This window comes from Callorhinchus milii, unplaced genomic scaffold, assembly GCF_018977255.1.
Source record: "Callorhinchus milii isolate IMCB2004 unplaced genomic scaffold, IMCB_Cmil_1.0 Scaffold9, whole genome shotgun sequence".
NCBI lineage: Eukaryota > Metazoa > Chordata > Chondrichthyes > Chimaeriformes > Callorhinchidae > Callorhinchus > Callorhinchus milii.
In genome coordinates, this window is record NW_024704750.1 from 16719524 (window position 1) to 16733211 (window position 13688).

Consider the following 13688-nt stretch of genomic DNA (forward strand, 5'->3'; position numbering starts at 1 on the left):
TTGCATTTAAGAAGCTTCTGCTCTCATTGTTTCTTGCAAACTACTGTTGGGTCTTTTCTGTATGCAAAAGTGCCCAAAGCTACTCTTGGTCTCTGCTGCTGTTCGTGTTGGCAACCACTGTTTTTGTAGTGAAATAAGGACAGAGCCAAAGCAAACGCGACCTGGTTTAGATCCTATTACTACCATTGAACATGTGGAGAAAGCAGTTGTTTGGGACCTCAACGATGTCCGCACTGTACTGTAGAAGATTGTAATTTGGTAATCCTGTAAAAGGATTCATTTATCTCGTCTCAGATTTATTTGTTTTCATACAAATGATCCCGGGGAAAATTATTCAATAAACCAATTTATTTTCCCTATTCAGTATTCAATTACCCGATCTATATTCTTAGATTAGACATGCAGATTGTTTGGGATTTCTAAATTCTATTCAATAAACTGAACTATTCAATTGTCTGAATTTCACTGTACTTTATTTGTATTTCCTGTTATTTTCTGAATATCGAAAAATAGAACAATTGTTTTGTAATTCAAAAGGCAATAATGGCGTCTGTTTGGTCAATATGTATATGCTTGTGAGCGCGACATATTAAATAATATTTTTCTATATTATATACGTTTAATATTAGGTGTAGGATTTTTAACTCTTTACAAATCTCTGGTTGGTTTCTCCTCTCCCTATCTTAGGAATTCGGAGATCACTATAATAATCCCAACTACTGTTTGGGTGGGAAATCGACAAACTCAGCACAGACTGGGAATTGAGATTCCGGTCTCTGGCTTATTTTGATTCCCGGTCTGTGCAGAACAATAGCGTGTTGTCAGGATTTTATCTGACCTTATCTGAAAACTGACCTTGTTATTCATGTGAATATTATACATTTTTACATACAATTGAAATTCTGTTTAGTCTCAAAACAAAAACCAACATAAATCAAGTATAAATGGTCTATTCACAATTTAAGAAAAAACTCTGAATGTTGAAGTGTGTCATTTTACAGCATGTGGAAGATGTGCCCTCTGCTTAGATGCAACATACAGTCAAGATCATTTATATATGATAGTAATCCTTGCATTTGATATAGCGTTTTACACGTCTTCTAGGCGTATCAAAGTGCTTCACAGAATATATTGTAAAGTGAATTGACTGTATATTTGTGGGCCAAACGCACCAGCGGCAGCAGTGAATCACAAATAGTCGTGGATTGAATTGAACAATTTAATATTTTTTTTCTTGAGTGATTATTATCAGGCTTGTGGAGTAAGGAAACTTGGCCAGGGTTTTACCCTGCCGGAAATCGAACCCAGGTCTCTTGCTTGTGTGGCGAGTGCTCTAACCACTGAGTTACAGATCTCCACAGTATTGTTCCCATCTCAAAAATATGCTCAAAGAACAAGATTTATGTGGGAATAATATATCAATAAGCTTTGTTATTGTGTGACTTTTCTCTATACCCCTATAATAATAATCCTTGAAATTGATATAGCGCCTTATCACGTCGTTGAGAAGTCTCAAAGTAAGGAGGACCTGGTTGTTACAACCTGCCTTCACATAACACCAATAACTGTTTTCCTAGTTTTTTGATCACGTCTCTCCTAATCTGCCTGTGTACCAGTCAAAAAGCTAATGTACATTGTCAGCCCTGATCCCAGAGCTTAGTGTTTGTTTACATCCCTTGCTCTTTTGGCAATTGCTACCATTTCAAAGGGCAGCTTATAATAATAATAATAATAATAATAATCAACCTTGCATTTGATTATAGCGCTTTTCACATCTTCGAGACTTCTCAAAGCGCTTCACAGAATAGACTGTAAAGTGAATGGACTCTATTTGTGGATGAAACGTGGCAGCCAATTGTGCACAGCAGTGTCCCACAAACAGTCGTGGATTGAAGTGACCAATTGTATTATTGTTTTTTTTTCTTGAGGGATTATTATCAGGCGTGTGGAGAAAGGACACTTGCCCAAGGTTTCGCTCTGCCGGGAATCGAACCCATGTCTCGTTTGGTAGACGAATGCTTTAACCACTGAGCTACAGGACTCCTAACAATGAGAGCAGCTTGTTGATCATCTCTCTTAGATGCAACAACTTGTTGATCATCTCTCTTAACAACAGCTTGTTGATCATCTCTCTTAACAACAGCTTGTTGATCATCTCTCTTAGATGCAAATAACAAGTAGTAGAGTACAGTAGTGTGTTAATGGATTTGCATTATCATAACCATCCCTGCATTTAATATGGTGCCCATCACATCAACATGATTCAAAGTGCTTCACACACTATATACGAATATATAGATGAATGTGACAGCCAATTAATGCACAGCAGTGTTCTATAAACCGCTATGAATTAAACAACCAAATATTATCTGGGGAATTGTTGGTCAGTACTCCGGAAACTCCCTTCTCTTTTTGAATAGTGCATTGGGATCTTTAACATCCACATGAAAAGGCAGATGGGTCCTTTATTGGTTCTGTATTGGAAATCCAGAGAATGCATCAGTAATTAACTTAAGTATGATTCTATGGCCCTGGACAACTAAATGCTTGTAAAAATTTCAACTCTTGTCAATTAAATGGATTGTCCTGTCTTGAGTAAGAAAGAACACACTATATTGTTCTGCTCGTACTGCAAGCATGGCTTCTGTAAACTGAACAGGGTGTTATTGACATTCAAATCCATTGAAGAGTCCATGACCCTTTAATGATTCTCAAAAGCCTTTAAGAAAGCAGATTTGTTTTAAGAATGGAAAAAAAATTAAGACCAGACTGAGCCAACTGCTTGATGAAAGATAATATTTCATTGCAGTCTTACAACAACAAAAAATTCAACATCCAAAATCATTTCTCTAGCAGTTTGCCCCTAGAAGTGTTCGCACAGTTGAGTATAAATGTTATGTGGGTCATCCACATCTCCCGGCTGACAGCATCACAGGATTAATAGTTCATCACACATCCTCTGCTCCAGTTTTCACGCTCCCCTGTGATGATGTTTTGTTGTAGTGAAAGTAAAAATATTATACATGTGTCAAACTATCACGTAATCCTAGTCGCTTCACACACGCCTTAGAAAGCTGAGTACAAGCTGCTTTCCCCCTTTTCCCTCCCACTGAGAGGTAGAATTCCATGGCTGCTTGGTATCTTATGACAACTCACTGAATTGACCATTATTCATGTCAGTCAGACTATTTGACTGTGGGAAGTAGCACAGCCCAATCCTGTCCTCCACACCCATCTCCAGCATGGGTAGCCAGGTAGCGATCAGGATGAGAACCCAGGGCGCTATTTTTTTTCTTTGGTCAGCCAGGTGTCTGATATATGTGGAAACCCATCACTGTGCTTAGGAGTATCCAAACCAAGCTGAGAATTCCATGCGTCACATCTACAATTTCAGAGAGACTGTTGGAATGAAATGCTCACTCTCTCCCTGGAGGGATGTATTCTGCTTACTTAATTCCAGAAAGTATTAGGTGCAGGTTGGCAAGAGCCAAAGATTGGGGAACCCAGAGTGTGTGTTGGGGTATTGCTGGAATCTTAACAGTTAAAAACACACAGCTTGCCATTAATCTCGCAGTCTGGCACGCTTTTCCGTTGCTTGTCCAACTAGGACCAACCTCCCCTAGTTCTTTAGGGTAATTAATTACTGTACTGTCACAGTCTCCTGGAGTGTGACCTCCAGGAAGCTGCTCATTATGATAATAATTCTTGCATTTGACAAAGCGCCTTATCGCATCGTTGAAACGTCTTCAAGCGCTTCACAGAATATACTGTGAAGTGAATTGACACTATATATTGTGGGTGAAACGCAGCAGCCAATTGTCCCACAAACAGTCGTGGGTTGAGTGACCAAATTATTTGTCAGTGTTTTAGACAAATCTTGACATTATGTTGGCATTAGTAAACAACTTTAGATAAATAATTCTTGTAAATTTTAGGGTCTTAAAAACAACTGAGCAGCCAAATATTTATGTCTTGATAGACATTGAAAGGGCTCTTCCCAAACAAAAACAACTGCTGCACTGGAGATGTTCCGGAGGCAGTCTTGGTCCTGTTCCTGATTTAAAGAGTTCAAAAGTTAAAATTCCTTGTAGTTGCAATAGATCTGTTCCAAAGGAGAATTGCCTCTAAACCAGCAGTACCGTACTGACCCTTCGAGTTAAAGGACTGAAGGTTTTTTTTGGAATGTGTAAGAAGTTACAGTAAACCACAAGTTGAATATTAAAATGCACAGATGTCCTGATGGTCTGGCCTTCACACTGGTTGCAGAGTGTGCTTTCCTGTCAATACAAGAATTATTATTAATACAATTGAGAAGGACAAATTTGCAGGGCTATGGGGAGAGAGAGGGGGAGTGGGATTGATTTGGATAGCTATTTTCAAAGAGCCAGCGCAGACACGATGGGCCGAATGGCTTCCTTCTGTGCTGTATAATTCTATGATTCTACTCCCTTTAGCAGAGTAACATGTTGATGAATAAGTGTTTGGAAAACCTTTATTTGTTTATCAATTGTGAAAAGGCAACACATTCTTGAAGGTCCCTATTCCATTTCGCATCAAGCCAGTATCTGAAACGTTGACATTTTCAGGTTTCTTATTTGTGTAAACAAATGATTTAAAAATAAATTGACATATTGCAATTCCTAACGTATTTAAAAATGTCCTGTTCCTTAAAAAACGTCTGTTCTCCTATTGTTCCTCAGTGCAGTTATCTCCATGCAAGTTCAACTCCCTGGAGGTGCATGGGTTCAGTAACCTACTGTTTGCAAAATCGTCCTGTGTTATTCTGGCAAGCAGTACTCTATGCCGTTTTCTCTTAACTGTCTCCTGCAAGATTGCTACGCTGTGCTATGCAATTTATTTGATTGCTATGCAGTGTATTTGATGTTGACTGAGTATCCATTCTGCAATCATCAAGTACATACACAACACGTACAGTGTGTGTCATTTCCCGAACTCAACTGTATAATCATCTTGAGCTAATGAGCCAGTGATTTCTGTGGATAAGAGCGCGTCTGTGTGTCGGAGATTAATTGGAAGGTGCTTTGAGGCGAAGGTGTTTCAGGGTCATTGCGTATTTCCTGATTCAAAGCTCAAACTGTGCACATTTACTCTTGTGTGACTCTGGGTTTGATTTCAAAGATGCTAGCTGCCTTCTGCTACCTCACTGAAATAGAATTCCTCATGTGTCAGCTTATTTTATTGCTTCTGAGATCAACTAACTCAGCACAAATAGAATCTGGTACCTTTCAGGACTTAGTTTTGTGCTAACCAGATGATTTTCCCCAGCCAAACCATCCGGTTGCTGTGCGTATGTCGGTGTCACTTTCTCATTGCTACTCTGAGCAAATGATTAGCCTGCCTTGTATTAGGAAAGCAAGCTGCACAGTCATCATTGCACTCAACTTGCGTGTAATCTTGGAGTTGCATAATTTATTTAATGTTCTTTGCTCTTTATTTGTGCAGATGTTGTCCTCTGTATTTTGGCAAAAGAATCCAGCAAAGTTTGGATATGGTGCAATAATTGCCTATAGCTGAAATTAGGTTGTCAAGTCCGAATGATTGAGAGGTAGAAGACTCTGGTGGTGGGGACGGTCACATCCTGTTCTCACCCAAATCATGCATGCATGTTCACACTTGCACGCTCAATTTTCCCACTCCAATCGCTGGCCTGGGTGAGATCAACTGACTCAGCGCAGACAAGTGATCAGGTCATTAGCCTTCCATTTTTGTGTGCTGCTCAGTTTCACGTTCATCGCCTGAGCCAAGGAGATAGGAGGGGGGGCAGTGGGGGAGTGGCGAGGCATTTACTGAGAAAAGTTTAGAAGAAGGACTTGCTTACTTCTCAATTCACCACCTGCCACTTCCACTTGGCAGTCTCTGGTCTCCTGTTCGTCCCCTCTGCTCCACTCTCAGCCACTATTCACCGAAACTTTGGAAACCTCTTCCTCAGTCCCTCAGCCTTGCTCCCTCCTTCCCTATTTTTAGATAATGCCTGAGGACCTTCCTCTTCGACTACTTACGATCACATCCCCTTGGCTCGATGTCAGGCTCTGCCACTGGTAAGCGCTCAGACACTACCCCGTATGAAAAGTGCAATATAAATGCAAGTTGTTGGTTAGTCATCAATCACAATTGCTCATTACTTTGTGTTGGATTTGGACACAACCTTAGGCAACAACAACGTGCATTTATCCAGTTCCCTTCACGTGGGGTAGTGTCCCAGAGCTCTTGATAGTGGCGGAGTCTGACCCCGAACTTGGGAGCGAGGAGGGGGAGGTGTCCATTTCCTTAACGTTTCCTGACTCCACACGCTTCTGTTTACCTAGAAGTAAGTAAGAATCCAGTTGTTAGTTGATTAGCAGATCGCTTTCTAGGGGTAATATTCCCCCTGTGCCCCAAATTTGGTCATTCAATCCACGACTGTTTGTGGGACAATGCTGTATGCAATTGGCTGCCACATTTCCCCCACAAAATATACAGTCTATTCACTTCACAGTATATTCTGTGAAGCACTTTAAAACGTCTCAACTATGTGATAAGATGCTATATCAAATCCAAGGATTATTATAAGGGACAGATGTGGACAGATGTATGACCTCACCCCTTGTATAAATTAGGCACTCATTTTAAAGATGTGTTATGGACATCATGTCTGGTGGTATTAACCACAGTGAACCTAGAGACACGACAAACTTTCAGGCCCCGAAGCATTGTTCCTGTAACCAAGTTCCAATCTCTGTTGTTTTCCTTTCCTGGTTGCTGCGTGTGTATGTTCCGAACTGTGAATAATGGTCCCAGGCTAACTGGAACCATCCCTTGTGCTCCGTCAATAAGCATGAATCACCTCGCTGGCTCGCTTGGCTCGGAGCATTTATTATTTGTTGTGCAATCTGAATGTTTGAAAGCAATAGCCAAATATGTTTCTTTCCCCTCATCAAAACAATCACTCTTGTGAAATTAGTAACACTTTTCTCAGACGTGCAAAGAATTAAAATTTTCACTTCCTGTTTTATTTTCCTTGAATGCATTTATTATAATAAAATAATAATAATTCTTGCATTTGATCTAGCACTTTTCACGTCTTCTTGGACGTCTCAAAGCGCTTCACAGAATATGCTTTAAAGTGAATTGACTGTATATTAGTGGGCGAAACGCAGCAGCCAATTGCGCACAGCAGTGTCCCATAAACTGTCATGGATTGATTGACCAAATTATTACCCAGAGCCCTCTTTTCTCTCCCGCCTCCTGCTGCCGCAGGAAGGTGAACGTATATACATTTAAGTTAAGGACATGATCAGACTTGGCTACGCTGCCTTCCTCAATCGATCAGTCTGCTAATGCTGCCAGTCGTGGATTGAAAATGACCAATTTATTATTGTTGTGTTTTGGAGGGATTATATTAGACTAATTTGTAGCTAAAAGTAACAAAATGCAAAGACTGTTCTGAACTGAGACCTTCAGTGATGTTTTAATTGAGCTACCAAATCAGTTAGTCAGATTAATAGTATTTGCATTTGATATATATATATAGTGCCTTTCACGTTCGGAGGATGCAGTGATTGTGTATTTGTAGATGAACAAGGCGGCCGATTTAAGCACAGCAATGTCCCACAAACAGCCGTGAAGTGAATGACCAATTGTGTCTGGGGGATTGTTGGCGTGAACACAAGGAGAAATACCTTTCTCTTTTCGAATAGTGCTATGGGACCTTTAACATTCACCTAAACAGGTAGACAGGACCTTGGTTTAACGTCCTATCCAGAGGACGGTATCTCTGCAGAGCTATGCAACGCAATCTAGATTTAAAGTCTCAGAGACGAGAGTGCTGCGAGCTGAGCCAGGCTGTGCAGGAGAGCCTCAAGATAACCATAGGAACATTATTTTGTTTCAGAAGATAGAGAATCAGATTTGTTGGGACTTCCTGGGCAACATTTTAATGTGCTGTAGAAACCATAGAGTCAGACCTGACGCAGTGATCTCTCAGCTTTCAGCCTCATCTCAGTGGTGATGGAGGACGACAAGAAAGACTTGCTTTACATAAAAATCAACTCTGAACCTCTGTTCACTGCCACCTTTGTAAATGGCCAACTGAAGTAGACCAGCCTTGACAAAGGGCTTTGGAGCAGAAATTGGGTTGGACTTGTGAAAAACATCAGTTTAGCTATAAAAGATCACATCTAATCTAACCCGGGACCAGGGTTTTGTGCTTGGGTTTTATTTATTTTCGAAAGGCAGAAGTTTGAGTTTAGTAGCTGTAGCCCTTTCCTGTAGGATCAGCAGCCGTTTGTGGCACAAACCAGGATCATGCTTTTTTTTTATTGGTGAGCGAGGTTAAGCCCTGCTCACCCCCATTAACTGAAGTAGACCTAATGCATTCCACCAGGGAACGAGGGTTGTCCCCGCAAACAAGCCCCTGTATCCCCGAACTCCTCTGGGCCCCAAATTGTCAAAGGACAATGCGGATTTGAAACCTGTCTTCATGACCACCCGAACAAGTCAGGTGACTGTATCTTCTCTCCAGCGAGGCAAGCCCACCCTGAGCCTAGTGACTTCTGCATTCCAGTATCGCAGCTTCTGCTTTGTGAAGGCATATCAGACACCTCCTGTCAGACGTACTTCAATACCGATCCCAGCCAACAGATGGCCAAAGGCACAGCCTTTGCCAGGAGCTCAATCTTTCCCATAATAATTCACTTTATGAGTGAAATTTGGCCCTCACAGAGTTAACATTGGCTGTTTTACCAAACTGCGGTGATGGAATCGCAATGGCTATTGCTCCGGTCAATATTGGTAAACTTAGGTTAAGCAAATGGTGCTGTTTTCTAATATTTGATTTAGACTATGCCGTGTTGTTACGACTACCGCTAGAGTATTATCCCATCAGATTCCATATATAAATAGAGCAGCAAGGGCATGGCTCATTTCCTTTTTGTTAACAGTCAGATAATGAAAGGAAAGAACGGGTGCAGAAAAAATGTCAATTATAACTGGCTCCAGACTCTGCTACAGCATATCGCGAGTTGAAGTTAAGGTTCAGAGGGAGAGTCACAAGATAACCATTTGAACATTCTTTTATTTCAGAAGTCTTCCTGTCACATTAATTTAGTCAGCTCAGGCTGGTGGAGTCTTTGGAGAACAAGTTATTTTCCGGAGCTTTGATAGCTGCTTAGTCACAGAAGGGCACAATAAAGAATAGATGCAATGGGGAACTGGGTGGTGCCATAAATTAGCACTGTGTTTTGCTTTCGTGACCTGTTTATCGAATCAGCACTCACTGTGAAGCTGAAATGATCCTGGCAAGGGTCGTTTATCAGGGGTGCTGTTTCTATGTTTAAGAGCGTTTTGTTCCTGAGATTAAAATTTGTAGTTCAGTAATGATCAAAAAGTTGAAAGCAAAACTTACTGCAGTTCAAAGCCACAATCATTTAGAAACTGTCTTGCAATAGTGGGAGAATTTGGGTTGGTGGAAATTGTGGGATGATTGCACAATAGAGGGAAAATCAGGAATCAGCTAGCACATTCAGCGGCTATTAGCAGATCCTGATGCTAGATACCTGCTTTCCCTGCAGATGATTGATATACGTATAACAATTTGTATAGGATTGGATATAGCCATGTGACATTATAGGCTAAATAGTTGTTGAAATAAATGCAAGATTTTGGTACTAGAGATTTGTGCACTGGTTGATTGGGGCTTTTTGCAGCTTATTCTAAGAGAAACAACAGGCTTGGTTTTCATTGTGTTATGATTTCTATTAAATCATTAGACTTTGCTCTTTTCCCTTTTGCAGGCTCTTCCTTCAAGTATGGTCATCGTAGGAAGCTATAGTGCGGTTATAGCTGCTGTGTTTATTGTGCTGAAAACAGTGAACTATCGGTTGCACCGAGCACTAGATGAAGGCGAGATTGTGGATCGGAAAAGCAGCGCGATAACCGAGAGGGCCCCGAAAACTGAGGAGGGAGATGGTTCTGCCCGACGGGAAGACAGCAATGGACCTGGGTGAGCAACGCAACTCCTGGGAGACTGTCCGTGTTAAAAATTTATTTGCGTATTGTACTTTTTCTTGCCTCTGAAAATAGTCACCTAATCTACAGCATCTTTGTTATCTACAAACTGCAAGTGAGTCCACTGAGCCTCCTGTGTTTGGACCTGGTTCTGTGCATTTCCAACGCATGAACCATTACCCTGATAAAGCACTGATAATCTAGCAATAAGACTACTTGAACGTCAATACCAATAGTACAAAAACATAATTTCAAATGAAATAAACACACTTAACAATATATTTGCACTCGCCCTGGTCTGACTTGCTCTCCTATGTCCTGACCTTCACTTGGAAAAAGTTTATCTTTCCGGTATCACACAGACAGCTGCAATCAGCCAGCATTTATAATACGTTGGATCCCATTGTATAATAAATGGTCAGAGCTTCTGGGTCATTAAGTTGCTGTTGATATTTGCTACCCGCTATTGTGTTGCAAGGGTTTCCAGTGGTTGCTTTTCATCTGGGAGACCTTCTGCACAGGAACGTGCAGGAAGCTGTCCTCTCAGCAGTGGAAGTGGCTGCACTTCTGGTGGAGGTAGGGTCCCTGGTACACCTGCTTTTGAAACAGCCACAAGCTTTACTGGGAAGCTTCAAAACAGGGTCTGACTAAATATAATAAGTACTTGCATTTGATACATTGCCTTATCACGGCATTGAGACTCAAAGCACTTCACCAGACACACTGTAAAGTGGTGTAATTGTGTGTATCTTATGGGCAATTATGAAAATACACTAACTCTTGATAAGTTGTCACTCCAAGGGAAAAGGGCTCAGTGATGATGAGTTATCTGGAGTGGCGAGTTAGGCTTATGTATAAATAAATAAATAAATAAATAAATAAATAGGATATTGACAGCATGATGACTTAAGTGGTAGTGACAAGTTAAACCAGGGTCGTGTTAATATATATATTTATATAATACGTCACTCCAAGAGAGTGTGTAACTCGTCACTTCAAGAGAAAAGTGCTCAATAACAAATTATCCGGATTGTCAAGTTAAGCATATGTATAAATACATCAAGTCTAAAGAATGCTTGGGATCATTGAGAAAGATAAGTAAAAGTTCCATTATATATGATTCTATATGTATCACTTGTTGAACAAAAAAGGCCTGTTACAGGATGGGAATAAGATCAAAAGCCCACCCAACACCACCATATTGATTGCATTTTATGAAATGGCTGAAGACAGACAGGAGATCAGTCATTTACTTTTAAACCTTTTTTCGGCTATTTTCCATGAGCTCCTGCCATATATTTTCGAAGATGACAGCAATATTTTTTTTTGTTAAGTCAGCCTCGGCAGCGAGGCCAGTTTTGCAGCCGGTGAAAACTTAAAACAAGCAAAGAAGAATATCTAATGGAAATGAGACACATTAGGACAGGTAAACACATTTGCAATGCTCTCGGGATTAATGACTGCAAGTCAATGATGACTACACTGTCTGAACAATGGATGGGATCTTTGAGAGAGATTTCTTTCAATGCTGTATAAACTGTATTTATAAAAGTTCCATTATGTTATAATGTGAGGAGAAAGCAGCTTATGGATATGCCATCAATAATTCACGTAGAACAGCTGAGACTCTGTTCAGCCTCTTATGTTCTTTCCCTGTGCCACCTACTACATTTGCTCCTTTGTGCTCTCCCTGGGTTTCTTCGCATCTCTCTTACTCTAACGGAATGTCAGAATCGAGTCGGTCCTCTGTCCAGTTTCTGAGATAGGTGGGTCTGCAGTACTCCAGTGCACTGCTGATGACAGACCAGCCATCCTGCACTCATCAGCAGGACTTGGACGGGCAGACCAGTCATTGGGAGCCAGAAAGCTTCCCGGTCAGTTCCTTCTAGTTCTTCAAGGCAAAGTCTAGTGGACTTTGGTTATAGCTGGACCAGCAGTGGGAACTTGTCAGATAGTATGCTCATTGGCAAGCCATCCATTTTCACTGTTTAAACTCCAAAAGTACCCCAACACACAATCTGCGATCCCCAAGCCTTGACTCCAGTCAAGCAGAGAGTGACCTTCTGCAGAGAGAATGCATATTTCACTCCAGACAAACAGAAATTTCTGCGTGTCATACATATATGGAACAGTGTCTGGTTTGCATATTCATAAGTGTGGTAATGGATTTCCGCATTTATGCATCAGACACCCGGCTGACCAAACGAAAAGCAAACTTATTGCAACCAAAGGATCACACCTTGCGCATCACACAACCTGCTCTGAGGATATATTGGCCCTGGAGTAGGGCAGTCATTCACCAGAATGATACCGGGGCTTAAAGGGTTAAATTGTTAGGACATGTTGCATAAACTTGGTCTGTATTCCCTTTAGTTCCGAAGGTTGAGGGGTGATCTAATTGAGGTGGTTAAAATAATAAAAGGATTCGATAGGGTAGTTACAGAGAAACCATTTCCACTGGTGGGAGAATGCAGATCAGGCGCATATCCTGAAATTAGAGCAATAATAATAATAGCTAGGCCATTCAGGAGTGAAATCAGGAGACAGTTTTTCACCCAAAGGGTAGTGAAATTCTGGAACTCTTCCCCCAAAAGGCTGTGGATTCTGGATCTGTTCAAATTTTCAAGACTGAGGTGGATAGATTTTTATTAGGTAAGGATGTCAAGAGATATGGGGCAAGGTGGCTAATTGGAGTTGAGGAACAGACCAGCCGTGATCTTATAGAATATCAGGCTCAAGTGGCTGAATGGCCTATTCCTTTTCAATGTTTTTTCTGTGAGCCGCCACTCACATAGGCTACTAGCTGAACTGCTAAACATTGATGAGAAAACTTTGGACAGTCAACAGCATCAACAACAGTTGGTTGGCCAAGCAGTCAGATCAAACAAAAAAGTTAATCGTGACTTACAACTTGACGTGTTTTAGAGACTTAAGGAGAGCAATTAAATTGTGTCGATTCTGGGGAAGTGGGGAGAGAAAAGAGGTAAGGACATTTTTAAAAAAAAAAGAGGTCAGAAGTTAGTTGCTTGCTTTGACTCACAGAAACTAAGAGCTCTGCAGTGTCTCTCGGCTGTCTGAAGCAGCAAAGAATCGTCTGAATAAACAGACTACTGTGACCACAATCATCTCTATTTATAGTGCTCTAGGCCAGGCCAAGCCAGCGTGATAATGGAGGTTACTCCTGGAAAAGGCATTGACTTGCACCATAAAGACGAGAACTCCCATGACTTTTAAACAATATGATTGCTTTACTTCCAAATCAGTCATAAAAATGATTGATGTGTTGGCTGGAATCTAAAGCTCTCTCTTCTCCATTTACGGAATCCACATATTTGTGAAACGTTGGCTTTGTGAAAGATAACTTGTTTTGATGGTGGAAGTTGGCAGTTTGTCATTCAGACTGAAGCGGGGAATGTCTTCAGTGAAAGGGCTTGTTTTTGTCTGGGAGAGAACTTTGTGCAACAGAGGCAATGTAAAACATTTGCCTGGCTTTGCTCTTGTGGTGTAGGCTGATTGCTTAGGCAGATGTGAAGATTTGCTGGCAAAATGTTTATCTGAGGACTGCGCCGATGCTGTTCAGAATGTTTTTTCCCATAACAATTATTCCTTTCTGCTTTCCCCAATCCTTTTTCCTTCCATTTGGTAACCATTACACGGGTGCGTCCACCCTTCCTCCTCTGCCC

General features: G+C 41.1%; 1 protein-coding gene across 1 annotated transcript in view; it reads left to right on the forward strand.

Moving 5' to 3' along the window:
• Positions 1–9302: 9302 nt before the first annotated feature.
• Positions 9303–13688, forward strand: part of pcnx1 (pecanex 1) — a 49195-nt gene continuing 44809 nt past the window's right edge. Inside the window, exons 1-2 of the mRNA XM_042337953.1 lie at positions 9303–9316; positions 9792–10000. Of these exons, the coding sequence (XP_042193887.1) occupies positions 9807–10000 (194 nt within the window). The 5' untranslated portion in view covers positions 9303–9316; positions 9792–9806. The remainder of the gene's footprint in view (positions 9317–9791; positions 10001–13688) is intronic.